Source organism: Streptopelia decaocto (genome assembly GCF_964273445.1).
Source record: "Streptopelia decaocto genome assembly, chromosome: 11".
NCBI lineage: Eukaryota > Metazoa > Chordata > Aves > Columbiformes > Columbidae > Streptopelia > Streptopelia decaocto.
In genome coordinates, this window is record NC_138666.1 from 16,308,931 (window position 1) to 16,322,647 (window position 13,717).

The window sequence follows — 13,717 nt, forward strand, 5'->3', positions numbered from 1 at the left end:
TTTGCAATTGCCAGGAAACCACTTTTCTAGATGATCTGTACAGAATAAAGAAGCAGAATCTGAAATGTTCTTAATACAGATGCTTTAAGTCACAGTCACTCAGGGTATTACCTATGTAATTTTTTAATACAGTCATTGTTTATTGCAGTGAAAAAAAAGTGTATTTTCAGAGCTGAAAACATTTTTTAAATATTTTAATTTTTTTTTTTATAGTGTATGCACAAGAAAAACCACCACTGTAAAATTTCACATAAACCTCCTCCTAAAGGTTGGCTTTTACTTCCTTATTTTGAAAAAAAAATATTTAAAATTCATATTTGTATCTAGACTTTACAGGTCTACATGTAGAAGTAAAACTAGGTTTTCTAAACGAGGCTAAATGTGGTGGACATTCAGTTTCTTGTGACAGTAAATTACAATATAGGTATTTATTCCTCTCTGACATTGGGAAAAATCTAACAAAAAATGATTACAAATTTATATTGCTAATTAGTAAACCAACAGGCCTGGTTGTTATTAAAAACACTGTATCCGTATGCACCTGAAAAAGCATTGACAAATGAAATTCTGGAGTGAGCCCTCTCTTACTGCTTAAACACATGTTTACCTTGGTTATATTCTGTGTTTCCTTCAATCCCACCTGTGTTTTGGCATGTGAAAATAATCCATTTATATGTCTGCTTGACTTGAAAGATCTCTCCTTTTTCTTGTATCTCACTCAATTTTATCGAGCGCTATATACACATAGTGTTTGAGACTTTGAGTACACAAAAGTTATTCCTGCATAGCTATGACTCAATTGCATATAACTGGCATGGACCTTAGTAGAGTTACATTATTTTTTCCTTCATGAATTACAAAAACTGGAACCACAACTATCTGAACAAATCCTTCTCTGCTAAAACAGAAGTTTAGAATGAGACCAGCATGGGAGGGGGTTTTTTGTTTGCTTGGTTGTTTTGTTTTTTAAATTATTTTTACTTTGAAGTCTTTATCAACTTCAACATATGATCTTAAAGCAAAACTGATTTGACAGTGTGCGTTCAGTTCTCCAATCTATACAAATAAATTGTTGTGTGGACTCTCCACATCCGTAAATATAAAACAAGCTTCAGGACTTCAGGCTCCAAGCCTGGGGAACAAAAATAGTTTATCCTCAGAACACTCGAGGTCCATGAGATGCCACAGACAGCATTAGTTCATGGACCAGACAATTCACTTGTCTATCATATTTCAGATGAACTAATTGAAAGGTTTCCTCCTAAGTGAACTGGAAGGTAAGGAATAATACAATAATAAAAATTAGCAGATCTCTGCTTTCTACAACTAACATTTGGGGGATAAAGAGTGTGTTAGCTTTGGAAAGCTTTGCAGTGGCAAAATTAAGGTAACAGTGGCACTCCTCCAGAATTAATAGTATATTCCTTTAGAACTACTATAAATGGTTTGTTTTCTACAGTTGGTAACTTTTGATCAAAATAAAAAGCAAGCCCCAAAAAGGTACAGAAGCCGAGTAGCGAACGTCTCGGTCTCAGGAAAACAGTTATGTCTACACTGGGTATGGAAAAACTAAAGTCTCACTTTCTTTCACCCCATGTATATGTAATCCTCCTCAAATGGATCTGGCAAAGCAGATATAAACTTGGGATGACATAAAAGTTTTCCAATTTATATCGTGATTGTGCGTTGTTAAGTAGTTAGACACAAAATACGGTTAAAACATCAATTTACATTATGAGGCAGGGCACATTTTGAAAATTAAAGTCACCTGTGGGCCTAGACACCTCATGGGATTGGTAATGACATACAGAGTCTTTCACCACTGGATCCTTGTTTCAAATTTTCAGTAGCATGATCTGGAGAAATACGCCCAAATCTAAGAATTTATAAACTCCTAGTTGCATTTCTGCACAGGTTAAATAGCTGCAATGAATATGCTGGCTAATTATTTTATTATTTGGCTCAATTCCTCCCATAAGATGCAAACTCACTCAGTTATTATAGAGATAAGTGCTTTAATAAAGAAGTGTGAATTTTTCGTGTAATAACTATAGTGTTAGTTCCCCTGGTGTGGAAGTAATTTTATTAATATAAAAGTCCTTAAAGCCTACCAACTTTAGCTGTACTACTGTTTTAAAAAGCATTATAGTCTGTTCACTTGGATGCATCAATATTAATGTAAAGACACATTACACTAGAGAAGGAAGATGCACCATTGTGTGGAATCCAGCTCAGTTGTGGTGTAACTATCCTTAAAAAGCCACACTCCACAAAGGTATATACTACTGGAATGTGCACTAGAGACCAGCTCCTATTCCAGTATCTTACCCCCTCCTACAGGAATACCTAGGCCAGTACTGGTGTGTACAGCAGAACACCTTAACAATATATCAAGATCAAAATCAGCTGGTGTCTGCCAGGACGCCATAGCAGCATTTCTCAGGGCTGCAAGCACACAGATGGACTTTTGCCTAGACGTGGGCTGCAGGATGAACAGTTTTACAATGGGATGTTTTCTAAATTTCTATTCTGTTTGCTTTGTCTGTGTAATTAATATAGTAGTGGGCTTAAACAAGCTTGTAAATAGGAATAAGCCCACCTGAAAGCAGGGCTTTGCATGAATTGGCTTTTCTGAACTGTTGTCTTCCATAAGCCAAACTGCCAGTTAAGTTATATCTCATTGGCTGATCAACAGCTGTTATGAATAAATTTATATTCCAAATCCACTGTTTAAAAGACGCCAGTATCATGCAAATTATTGGCACACTGTTGACATCCACAACTCAGAGACTGAACAAGCAAAGAAATTGTATCAGCCTTCATTCTCAGACACGTTAGTCAGAAGTGAAAGTTCATGCTATAAGGTGCCAAATACCTTCCCTGCTAATAAACTCAGGATATGAGTATCAGTGTTATGAACTATATACCTTTTATGACAAGTAAATGCATTTCTTCCTAATTTAGAAAAACAGCCTACAGCATTACAGTGACAGCTCGGTCTCCATGTCCACCCAACCTCTGGATTCTCTAAAGAGAACAGAGCGAGTAGAACCATCAACTGCTATTAAGTGCGACCACTGGGGGTTTTAATGCTTTATTTTCCCAAGGAGAACTGAGAAGACCAAGCAGTAACATCAAATAGACAGCAATAGCTTTTATGTGCATTTAAACTAGTTTGATTTCCAATTCAACACCTAAAGATGACAAGCTCTGTATTCCATTACAAATCCTCAATCATCTAAATGCCCACATCCAAAAAGATACTCTCATACGTAATCAGGAAAAATAAAACCCAAGCCTAACAGGCCTAGTTGCGGAAAGAAACAAATGGATATTTATTAGAAAGCAAGAAAGCTTCAAGAACCCTCTTAAACAGTGGGATGTATCAGGCAGACTTTAATCCAGATGTGCACAGAGGGGGAAGCTGTGTGCAAACCACACCTCTGGCTCCCCTGGCTAATCGTGGCTTATCTGGTTGCTGCACTCGGTCTCTGACTTCACCAAGGAGTAAACAAACTGGTAGGGAAATTATAAAAAACCAAAGCACATGGGTTGAGAAATTTCTCTCAGACTCCTACCTTGACTTCTGCAGCTGCAGAGACAGTGACTATCACATTCCGCTTCAGAAGTAAGAATTAAAAGCAGAATTATTAAATTGAGGCATCCTCTAGGCTTCAGGAAAAAAAGAAGAATATCCTTCTTGGCCCAGAGTTAGAGCTTTAGGACAGTAAGAGTCAAGTTCCTGACTTCCTTCAGAACTTTCCATGAAAAACTGCTGAGTAAGGAGCTAAGCATGCAAGAGTTTAGTTCTAATGTTGTTTCAAAACATTTCACTGTATCGGTCTGAAATACCTTGAAACTGCAGAGCGAAAACATGCATTCCTCAGCCACTATGAAGTAAAAAAGAAAAGTCAAGCCTGCCAATGTCAACAGTGTCAGTTTTTCCCATGCTACTAGTTTGTAATTACAATGAAATTCATACAAAGGTAACAATCTCACTAAAACATTTAAACCCATACCTTGTGGTCTAATGGTCTGAGTTATTACCACTGGCATCCTAATCTGGGTAGTCTGGCAAGCAGGGTTTCGTTTCACAGTTTGAGCAGATGTTGACTGGATAATCTGCTATTATTAAAAAAAAGTATACTTATATTATACTCTTTATACACAAACACACACAACGTAAATATACTAATACCTGTAGTTACCAATATAAGCATGTGGATCTCTAAAAGCACAACCAGCTAGTGACAAAAGTCATAGTCATGTAATGCATGTGGTTGTGTGTGTGTGTATATACAAATTTTGCCATTATGCTTTAGGAAAATCAAATAATATTCGACACAAATGTCATATGTCACAATCTTCATCAAAAATATATTTCATAGTAGTAAGGTATATATGAAAGCTTAGAGTTCTGTATTCATAAATTTTACTAGGAAGAAAAGCATTTTTGTAGAACGTGCTGCAATAATTTTAGTGGTATCCACCTACAACCATTTGGCTTTTTGCTATGTGTCTATGCTGTTTAAAGAAAATATATACTAAAAGAAAGTTCTAAAATATTATGGGTTCCAAAGTCAGATATACATAAGAAAGAAAACAATGTTATGTGGTGATCATATGTAGCGAACGAGGCATCATCTTTTAAAAGTTCATCAGATATTCTCAAGGTTTCACTTACTACTAAATCAAGTTTTGAAGTCCTTACCCAAAAGTGAAACAGGGTTAGAAACTTGTAATTTGACCCATAAACAAAACAAAAAGAAAAAAACCTCTGCAAAGGTCATGTCTAAGCAACAGCAAAATGTATGTTCATGAAACTGGGTACAAGGTAGGCACAGGTATAAAGAACAGAAGATTCATAAAGACGTGTGGTTGCTGCAGAGCTGGAAAACAAAAAAATCCATAAACAAAAAATCCATAAACAAACTTCAACAACAAAACACAGGCAAATAGCTGTGAATAAGATGACAAGCACAACTCCGGCATGACAACTTCAGAAGTCACGCGCTCTCCATGCTCACAACGTCACTCCCATTGCACGTGTCCGCTCGTTCCGAATTACACGGCTCGGTCTCGCAGCCGAAGGATGACACATTCCCTGCTACGGACAATATGTGACACTACACACCGCTACGTGATAGAAACGACGACCACTGCACCTTTTGTCAGCATTATCCTTACAAAGTGTATCTAAAACCATATTATTTAGCTGAATAACGAACGGTCAAATCTCTGACTTCAAAGTACGCTATGAAGAAAAGGAAAGGAGAAACTATTTTCAAATGGGATATAAAAGCAGAGAATAAAGAGGCTATGGAACAAATTGTAAATTATTCCATCAGCAGGAACCAGGGCTCCCAAATCGGAAGGGAGGTAAAAACTACAAAGAAAAGTGCAATGAAGGAACAAGACTTTTGTAGTTACAAAATTGCATTCTGTACATCCTAAAATACTAAAAGCTGAAGTCATGATGAACCTGTGGATGTAGAAATATTAGTAATAGCTACCTTACAGAAAAAGAAAAGATAAAAAAAATATTAAGGATTCAGCTTCAGCTACGGACACTGAAGGAAAATGGAGCATTTGCACTAAGCAAAGGAATGGAGTGTACCTACGTAAATTTACTTGGGCAAGACAGGCAGTGAGAAAGTAGTGATACTCTGAGGGGAAAGAATAAGGTAGCTACCATGCTGAAAAACAGAAAAGACACGGAGGTGATAAGTGAAAATGATGGAAAAAGTTGAATTTGACTGCATTTTGACGCACAAGAAACATGTACAAGTGTATTTTAATAAGATACAGAATAGCCCACAGAAGGAAAAAAAATACTACATTGGTATGAAAGAGAAGGAGATGTGTGTGACCTGTGGATGGAATGACTGTCTGGTACTACAGTTATCATCCGCAATTAGATTACAGATGTGAACACAGACCAATAATGAACAAAACAGACGACGAACAAATACAGACTTAGAAAGAATTCAGCCTAAAGTGTATAAAAATAGAAATGTATAAACGTAGAAAGACTGGTAACGTCTGGTTTTATCTCTTACCTGAACTGGAGATACTAAATAAAAATGAAAGCTACTACCTACCAACCATTGAGAAGTTTAGGACAATTAAGTTAGAACTGCTAAAGTGTTCGAGGACAAGGGTTTTGCAAGTCTCAACAATTCAGATGCTCCTTCACCAGTGCAGATGTATATGGCCCCCCAATATGCTCCCCCTTACTTGACAAGGGCTGCAAAATCAGCACGACTCAATTTACACAAATCACACATTGCAACAAAAGCATCTGATTCAAAATCTTAAGTGTATAAAATACAGCAATAAAAACAAAAGCATATGAAATAGAAGTTTCCGCAAATAATGGAAAATTTAAATGAATTTGGAAAATATCCTTTACCAAGCATTTTTTCTCTCAATTAAGGTAAAAAAAAAAGTACTGTGGAAGGAAGAAACAAGCCACTTGTACCAAATTCAGAATGGCTATGGTCCGATATGACATTTATCTTCACTCATGAGTAAACACTTGATAACTCACTTGTGGCTATGCCACTTGTGATTTATCAGTCTACTCACTCCTGAAGATAAATGTCATATCAAACCTCAGCTATCATGTAATCTGGCAGCATTAACTTACAATGTTCATGCTTTTATGGGCCTAGAGTTCATATTTACCACCGTTTACCATACTGTAATAGTAACAATTTTTCAACAGTGCCTCAAAATTTGCATAAGCAATTATTTTTCCTTCCAAATTAAAAAAATGACATTTTAAAAACTCAGTTGGTAGTGTTTAATGTTAATACTACAACAATATTGTTCCATTGGACATATGTTCTCAAAGAAGCAATGAAGAAAAATAAAACCAAAAGCCACTAGATCAATTGTCCTACCTGCTCCCCAATTTATTATACATTCCTGATTTTGAATGTTTTCAATGACGGCTTTTTCATCACCGCCTTTGGGAGCCTGATCTACCATCTCATAACCTGTCTTACTGTAAGGATATTTTGCCCTATATCCTGCCTAAATGCTGCTTCCCTTAATTATATCCCGCTATTCATATTAATACTATTCTAGACCACTCAAATTCATTGATATGCTTTGATGTTTAAACCCTTAAAATATTTGTAAATGTTTTTTATGCCCCTCTTTAGTTAATGTTTGACCAAGTTACGTGTGTTTAATTCTCTTATGTTTTCCTTTTAGTCTTTGCTTTCAAGTCTGTCCTTTAATTGCCATCTTTTGTTACTGGCTTCCAAACAGCATTCAATGCCAATATCCTCCTTACATTAACAAATAGCCCACAAAATTCTGAAAGTAAAGTCCATGATAACAAGTCAGAAAATGATGAGGCTGTCTTTCAAACAGGTACACAGTCTGTCAGCTATAGGCTTTGTACCTGCTAATGAATCCCAGATGTCTGCTGCTCAAGAGCCATTTTTATTTAAATATTATTGTACACCAAATTCCAAGTCAGCGACTAGATCTTCATTAATAGAAACTACTCCTTTTATCCAAATAGCCATATTTTACTCTTCCATTTCTAAGGTGTCTTGCTCACAGGACAGAAAGAAAATTATTTCCTGTGAATCACTAAAACATGTACAAATTACAATCACTCAACAACAGAAAACTGATGCCATTAAAAGCTTCAGTAGAGAATTAAAAAGCAAAGCAGAATATTGCCATATAACATAATGCTTATTCAGCTGGTTTATTTTGTTTCCAAATTCCATTACTCCATTTCACCTTTTGACAGCCTCCAACCACTATGACAGGCTCTGGGAAAGTGTCAGTAAATATTTTAGCAATACTATTCTAACAGAACTTAGAAGGATGGCGAAATCTCCCCTCTGGACACTATGCACAATTTGCTGCAGCAACAGTGGTCCACATATATTTCTATACATCTTTCCTAATTCTAGACATGTAGAAATCTTTACATTGCTTTGCAGAATTTGTTTTAATTAAGATGGATCACTTTGAATTTCTTACTGTTTCTTTATAATTTATCATTTAAATTTAATATTTGGCTTCAACCTCCGGGAGTGCCTCCTTCTTACAATGCAGCAGCAACACTACATATGAAGTGCTAATCGATCTCGATTACTCATCATTCTACTTACAACTTCAACACATTTAATAAAGAACATCTCTCTTACTCATAGAAATTCTACCTGCTGTAACATCCAGAACAAGACAGGTAATGTCTGCATATATAAGGCCATATAGAGCTCGTGTCGCTAAGAATGACAATTTAGACAAACTTTGAACATTGCACTTAGAACAATTTAAAAAATTGATTGCTGGCTTATCTCATCAGTGTCTCATCGATAAAATATTAACCTAAGATTATTCTCCTTTCCCTAGCTAGAAGTAGTCACCAGTACTAACAGCACTATCTTGCTCTTTGAGCACAGCTCTTTCATGGGTTTGGAACGTGATTCCAATACTTCACAAAACAGAAAAATAAAACAATCTCATCTCCACTAAGAATCCCAGAATGTCAGGGATTGGAAGGGACCTCGAAAGCTCATCCAGTGCAATCCCCCCATGGAGCAGGAACACCCAGATGAGGTTACACAGGAAGGTGTCCAGGCGGGTTGGAATGTCTGCAGAGAAGGAGACTCCACAAGCCCCCTGGGCAGCCTGGGCCAGGCTCTGGCACCCTCACTGAGAAGAAGTTCCTTCTCAAATTTAAGTGGAACCTTTTGTGTTCCAGTTTGAACCCATTACCCCTTGTCCTATCACTGGTTGTCACCGAGAAGAGCCTGGCTCCATCCTCCTGACACTCACCCTTTAGATATCTGTGAACATTAATGAGGTCACCCCTCAGTCTCCTCTTCTCCAGCTCCAGAGCCCCAGCTCCCTCAGCCTTTCCTCACACGGGAGATGCTCCACTCCCTTCAGCATCTTGGTGGCTGCGCTGGACTCTCTCCAGCAGTTCCCTGACCTTCTGGAACTGAGGGGCCACAACTGGACACAATATTCCAGGTGTGGTCTCCCCAGGGCAGAGTAGAGGGGCAGGAGAACCTCTCTGACCTACTGACCACCCCCCTTCTAATCCACCCCAGGTACCATTGGCCTTCCTGGCCACAAGGGCCCAGTGCTGGCTCATGGTCACCCTGCTGTCCCCAGGACCCCCAGGTCCCTTTCCCCTACGCTGCTCTCTAATAGGTCATTCCCCAACTTATACTGGAACCTGGGGTTGTTCCTGCCCAGATACAAGACTCTACACTTGCCCTTGTTATATTTCATTAAATGTTTCCCCCCCCAACTCTCCAGCCTGTCCAGGTCTCTGGATGGCAGCACAGCCTCTGGTGTGTCAGCCACTCCTCCCAGCTTCGTGTCATCAGCAAACTTGCTGATAGTCACTCTATTCCCTCGTCCAAATCACTGATGAATGTACTGAATAATATAGGCCCCAGTACTGCCCCCTGAGGCACTGCACTAGATACAGGCCTCAACTGGACTCTGCCCCATTGACCACAACTCTCTGGCTTCTTCCCTTCAGCCAGTTCGCAGTCCACCTCACTACCCGATCGTCCAGACCGCACTCCCTCGGTTTAGCTATAAGGATGCTGTGGGAGACTGTGTCAAATGCCTTACTCAAGTCAAGGTAGATCACATCCACCGCTCTGCCATCATCCATCCATCTTGTTATGTCCTCACAGAAGTCAATGAGGTTGGTCAAGCATGACTTCCCCTTGGTGAAGCCATGGTGACTGCCCCTAATGACCCTCTTATCCCTGATACACCTTGAGATGGCACCAAGGATAAGTCGTTCCATCAGTTTCCCAGGGATGGAGGTGAGGCTGACCGGTCTGTTGTTACCCGGGTCCTTCTTCTTGCCTTTTTTGAAGACTGGAGTGACATTTGCTTTCCTCTAGTCCTCAGTCCATACTGAATGCTGAATCTCCATTGCATGCTGAACAGTGCACACAGAACTCCCATATTGCAAGATAAGTCCATATAACTGGAAGAACTATCACCACATCTGATCCCTTCATAAAACAGGAAAGTCAAAAGAAAGGAACAGCTAACAGATTCTCCACATTTTAAAAGAAACTAGACTATTGCAAACTGACTGGTATGAAAGGATCTATATTCCTAAAACAAGCTTGCCGTTCCGCAGCTGGACAGTTTGCAAAGCCAGCTGGAACTCTCTCCTGTGAGCTTCAGGCTTGGAAAATCTGGAGCTCAGCCAGTTCCCTCCATGAGCGCTGGGCACCCCCAGGCCAGCCAGCTGTAATCCTCCTCTTCCGGACAAGTCCCAGGCAAGATGGCCAGCAGCTCTTTGCTGTGCTCCCATTTCAAGGAGGACTAAGAAGAGTGAAGAGTGTGATCACTGTCACCAAAAGAAGCAAATACTTATGAACATTCACTCATGTGATACAGAGATGCTGCTGATTTGTCTGCTTGGCACCCGAGCTGATGGTGGTTGTGCTATGTAAGGTTTTTTTATGCAGTAACCCTTACTGTCTGATGCTGCTTTTGTCTATACAGAAATAATTTGAGGGCCATTAAGAAGTATTTTGTTAATGTAATGCTTGCTTCTGTTAACTAATTACTGACAAATTGAAAGCAAATACAGAAAGCCCATTTTGCAATAAAGCAAATAAATTATAACTTTTGATGTATTCACTTCTCCCTGAGTATTTTCTAGGAAAGGAACAGTAATAAGCAGAGTTTTGCTCTGCACAGTTTGCTGCCTTTTGAAAACATAGCAGTCATTTCACATCCTCAGTAGGATGAAAATTCAGTCCTAGACCTACAACCTCCTTTTGCCCAACAGATCAATCTCTACAATATTTTTCTTTAGCAGTTTTCAGCTCCCTCATATTGCACAGGTATGTTGAATAGATGACAGAGCAACTCTTCACATTGTTAATCTCTACTTCAGTTAACAGCACAATTGCTTGCTTTGAGTATGCATTGACATGTCAGAGACAGAAGGTGTTTCTCCTATAAATCTGGCTTTATACCATTCACAAAATATTCCATGAGAACTATGATCATAAGAGTAAGAATTCCTGTAAACTTACAGACACACTTTTGTTCTACATGAGTGTTTCTCAAAAGGTGGGGTGCAAGCTGAGGTTAGTCCTAAGATGGTGGCATGAGATAAGGCTAGACTTAACTGGCCATGAATGTTTTTACTTGTAAGGAACCTGTCAGCTGCTGTCAGAAATTTGCTTTCCTCAGGACAGGGAGTAATTTTTACACCTACTGTCTCTAGTTACAACCAACTCCCTTTCCCTTACCTGGAGGAACCAAAGCTATTGTCAATTCAGTCTGACAAATCAAAAAGAAGTCACAAAAAGACTGAGGAACACTTTTCTAACGAATACACCAGTCCAGAAAGGGTGGGGAGAACCCATCTTAGAAAAAGAAAGAACACAAGTGGCTGAACAGAAAGCAGCCAAGCTAAGGTGCAAAATATCCAAATGTCTTGTGTGTATTACAAAAGTCAGAGTCCGTAGTCTTCCCATCCAAGATGTTCTTACACATTGAAAATATGCTCACTAAAGGATGGTAAAATTATATTAATTTGATTTTTAAATTGGTAATTTAACTGCTAGGAAGGTCCAAATGACATGGCTCAGATGGCTCAGACATTTTCAGATTGTGCACCGCTACTTTTAAACTAAAGCAAAAGAAATATTCTTCTCCACACACTCTACAAATTATTTATATCTTTTAGAGAGCCTATAAACTCAAGGGTAGGTCACTCTAAGGTTTTACATTATCATATGTGTACTTCTGAATCTTGATAATATAAATTTTTACCAACCTGACGCACCTCTGGAACCTCTCGATTTTGAAACCAAGTCAAGTACTTTACCCATATATACAGAAACCACAAAGAAACTCTTACATCTTTGCTTGAAGGATGAAAACGCCTGTATAAACTCAAGGCCTTGTAAAGATTCTAAACATAATTACAACTGTAAACACACACGCAAGATCCTATGTAACAGCAAGATAATTCACCACGCTCTCAGTGGGTAATTGGCTGTATAGTTGCCTCATTGACAGTGCCCTTGAAATTAATGAGTCTGAGCATATAATGATCCAATAGGCCCAACAGTGATATATTTCAGTAAATAACAAAGTATGACACTATTTCTAAACAAAACATGCTGGTACAATACAGCTATTCTTCTACAAGATTTTATAACTCTGTGTATTACAAAAGAGTTTAAAATGAGATAGAGTTAATTTTAATGCAGACCAAACTAAGCAAAGCAGCATACCTAACGACATACTAAAAATCATACTATTGCTTGTAAGTCTTGAAAAGCTTTTTGTTCTACATTTGTAATTAACTCAAATTCTACCATGCTCATAAAACAATCACTGTATTCCAGACAAAAAGATCAAGAGCGTACTTTCTTAAATTCAAGCTATGTTAATAAAGTTAACTAAACTAAGGGTTGAACGTACATGTAAGCTGCCATGAAATGAGGTAGTACTATATGTCACAGAATATGATACAAAGAAAAAAACATTTTAGCAAACAAGCTGCAATAAAAATAACATTGAAAACTGCCATTCAGTTTAAGAAATTCTCTGTTATACTACAGTACCTACCAGTTGAGAACTCTGATTTGACTGTACCACCTTAACCTGAGGAGGCTGCACTGTATTTGATACAGAGACTGTGCAAATGTTGTTTGGTTGCCTTATTCCTATTGTCTGCGTTGTGACAACAGAGGAAATGCTTCCAGAGGCAGATTGAGGTATAACTTGTGGTAGCTTGGTTTGTTGAAGTGACTGCTGAGACGGCTGTCCTTGCAAAACTGAATGTTGACTATTCAGTAAAGATTGTCTCAATGCAGGTAGACTTTTCTAAAAACAGAAGAAAGTTTATGAAATATCGAATTGAGTAGGTTGACAACAAATATTTTTAAATTTGCTGTAAACTTAATTAAAAGAATGCAGCTTTCTTTCCAATTTCACTATCTGCCTATTTGTCAAAAAGAAATAAGATCGAACACATTTTGCAAAGGGCAAGTTCAGGTTGCATTTTTAATATGCTTTCAATTCGGATTTAGCCACTCTGTACATTTTGATGTGCCCTAATTCCACCATAGCAGCTCCCTTCCTCAAGAGTACCTAGAACTTGTAGCTTAGGTCTTTGGAAGGGCAGAAAATGGAACGAGAAAAGGCAGAACCACAGGAACAACCCTATTCCCACCACATGCTAGAGATGTACGCTGCACCAATTTACTTCTCCTGACATGCCTCCAGTACCTAGAACAAGATGATTTAACTGTTGATGCCCTACAGGAATAGCTGTTTACTGTACGATTACTGATCTAATGTATTCTGACTGGATTAGAAAAGTGTACTATTGTATGCTTCATGTTCAGACCAGTTCAACCAAAAAATATAGTTCTAAAAGGTTATACTGTACCTTCACGAATAAACTTTTTACTTTTTAAGTGGTAGTAGCATTCTTTTGAAGTGCTCCCCCCAGGCAGCTGTAGAATGCAACAGTGTTTAGCCCAAGCTACAGTTCTTTCTAAACTTCTAGTATTTATTTAAAGACTTAATGCCTGTTGCCAAGAAAGGACTTCAAAGAAAGAAAACAAGTTAAAACTTATCATGATGCTAGAGGTGACTGCAGTATAAGAGTTCGAAAAGGCACAAACAAGGGTTAATAATACTTTGAAAAAACAGAAGCAGAGGGAGAGTT

At 38.3% G+C, this 13,717-nt stretch overlaps 1 protein-coding gene across 6 annotated transcripts in view; it reads right to left on the reverse strand.

The window, feature by feature from the left end:
- The window catches only part of LOC309444830 (transcription initiation factor TFIID subunit 4-like), a 132,656-nt gene that overhangs the window by 99,188 nt on the left and 19,751 nt on the right, over positions 1–13,717 (reverse strand). For 5 of the 6 annotated variants that reach the window (XR_014185163.1, XM_082062965.1, XM_082062967.1 and 2 more), the window contains exons 7-8: positions 12,610–12,867; positions 4,020–4,125 (exon numbers count right to left, since the gene is read on the reverse strand). Coding sequence is in view for 5 of the 6 variants with exons in the window: in XM_082062965.1 (XP_081919091.1) it covers positions 4,020–4,125; positions 12,610–12,867 (364 nt within the window). In the remaining variant the exon portion in view is untranslated. The remainder of the gene's footprint in view (positions 1–4,019; positions 4,126–12,609; positions 12,868–13,717) is intronic. The other variant, XM_082062966.1, reaches the window with a different exon arrangement.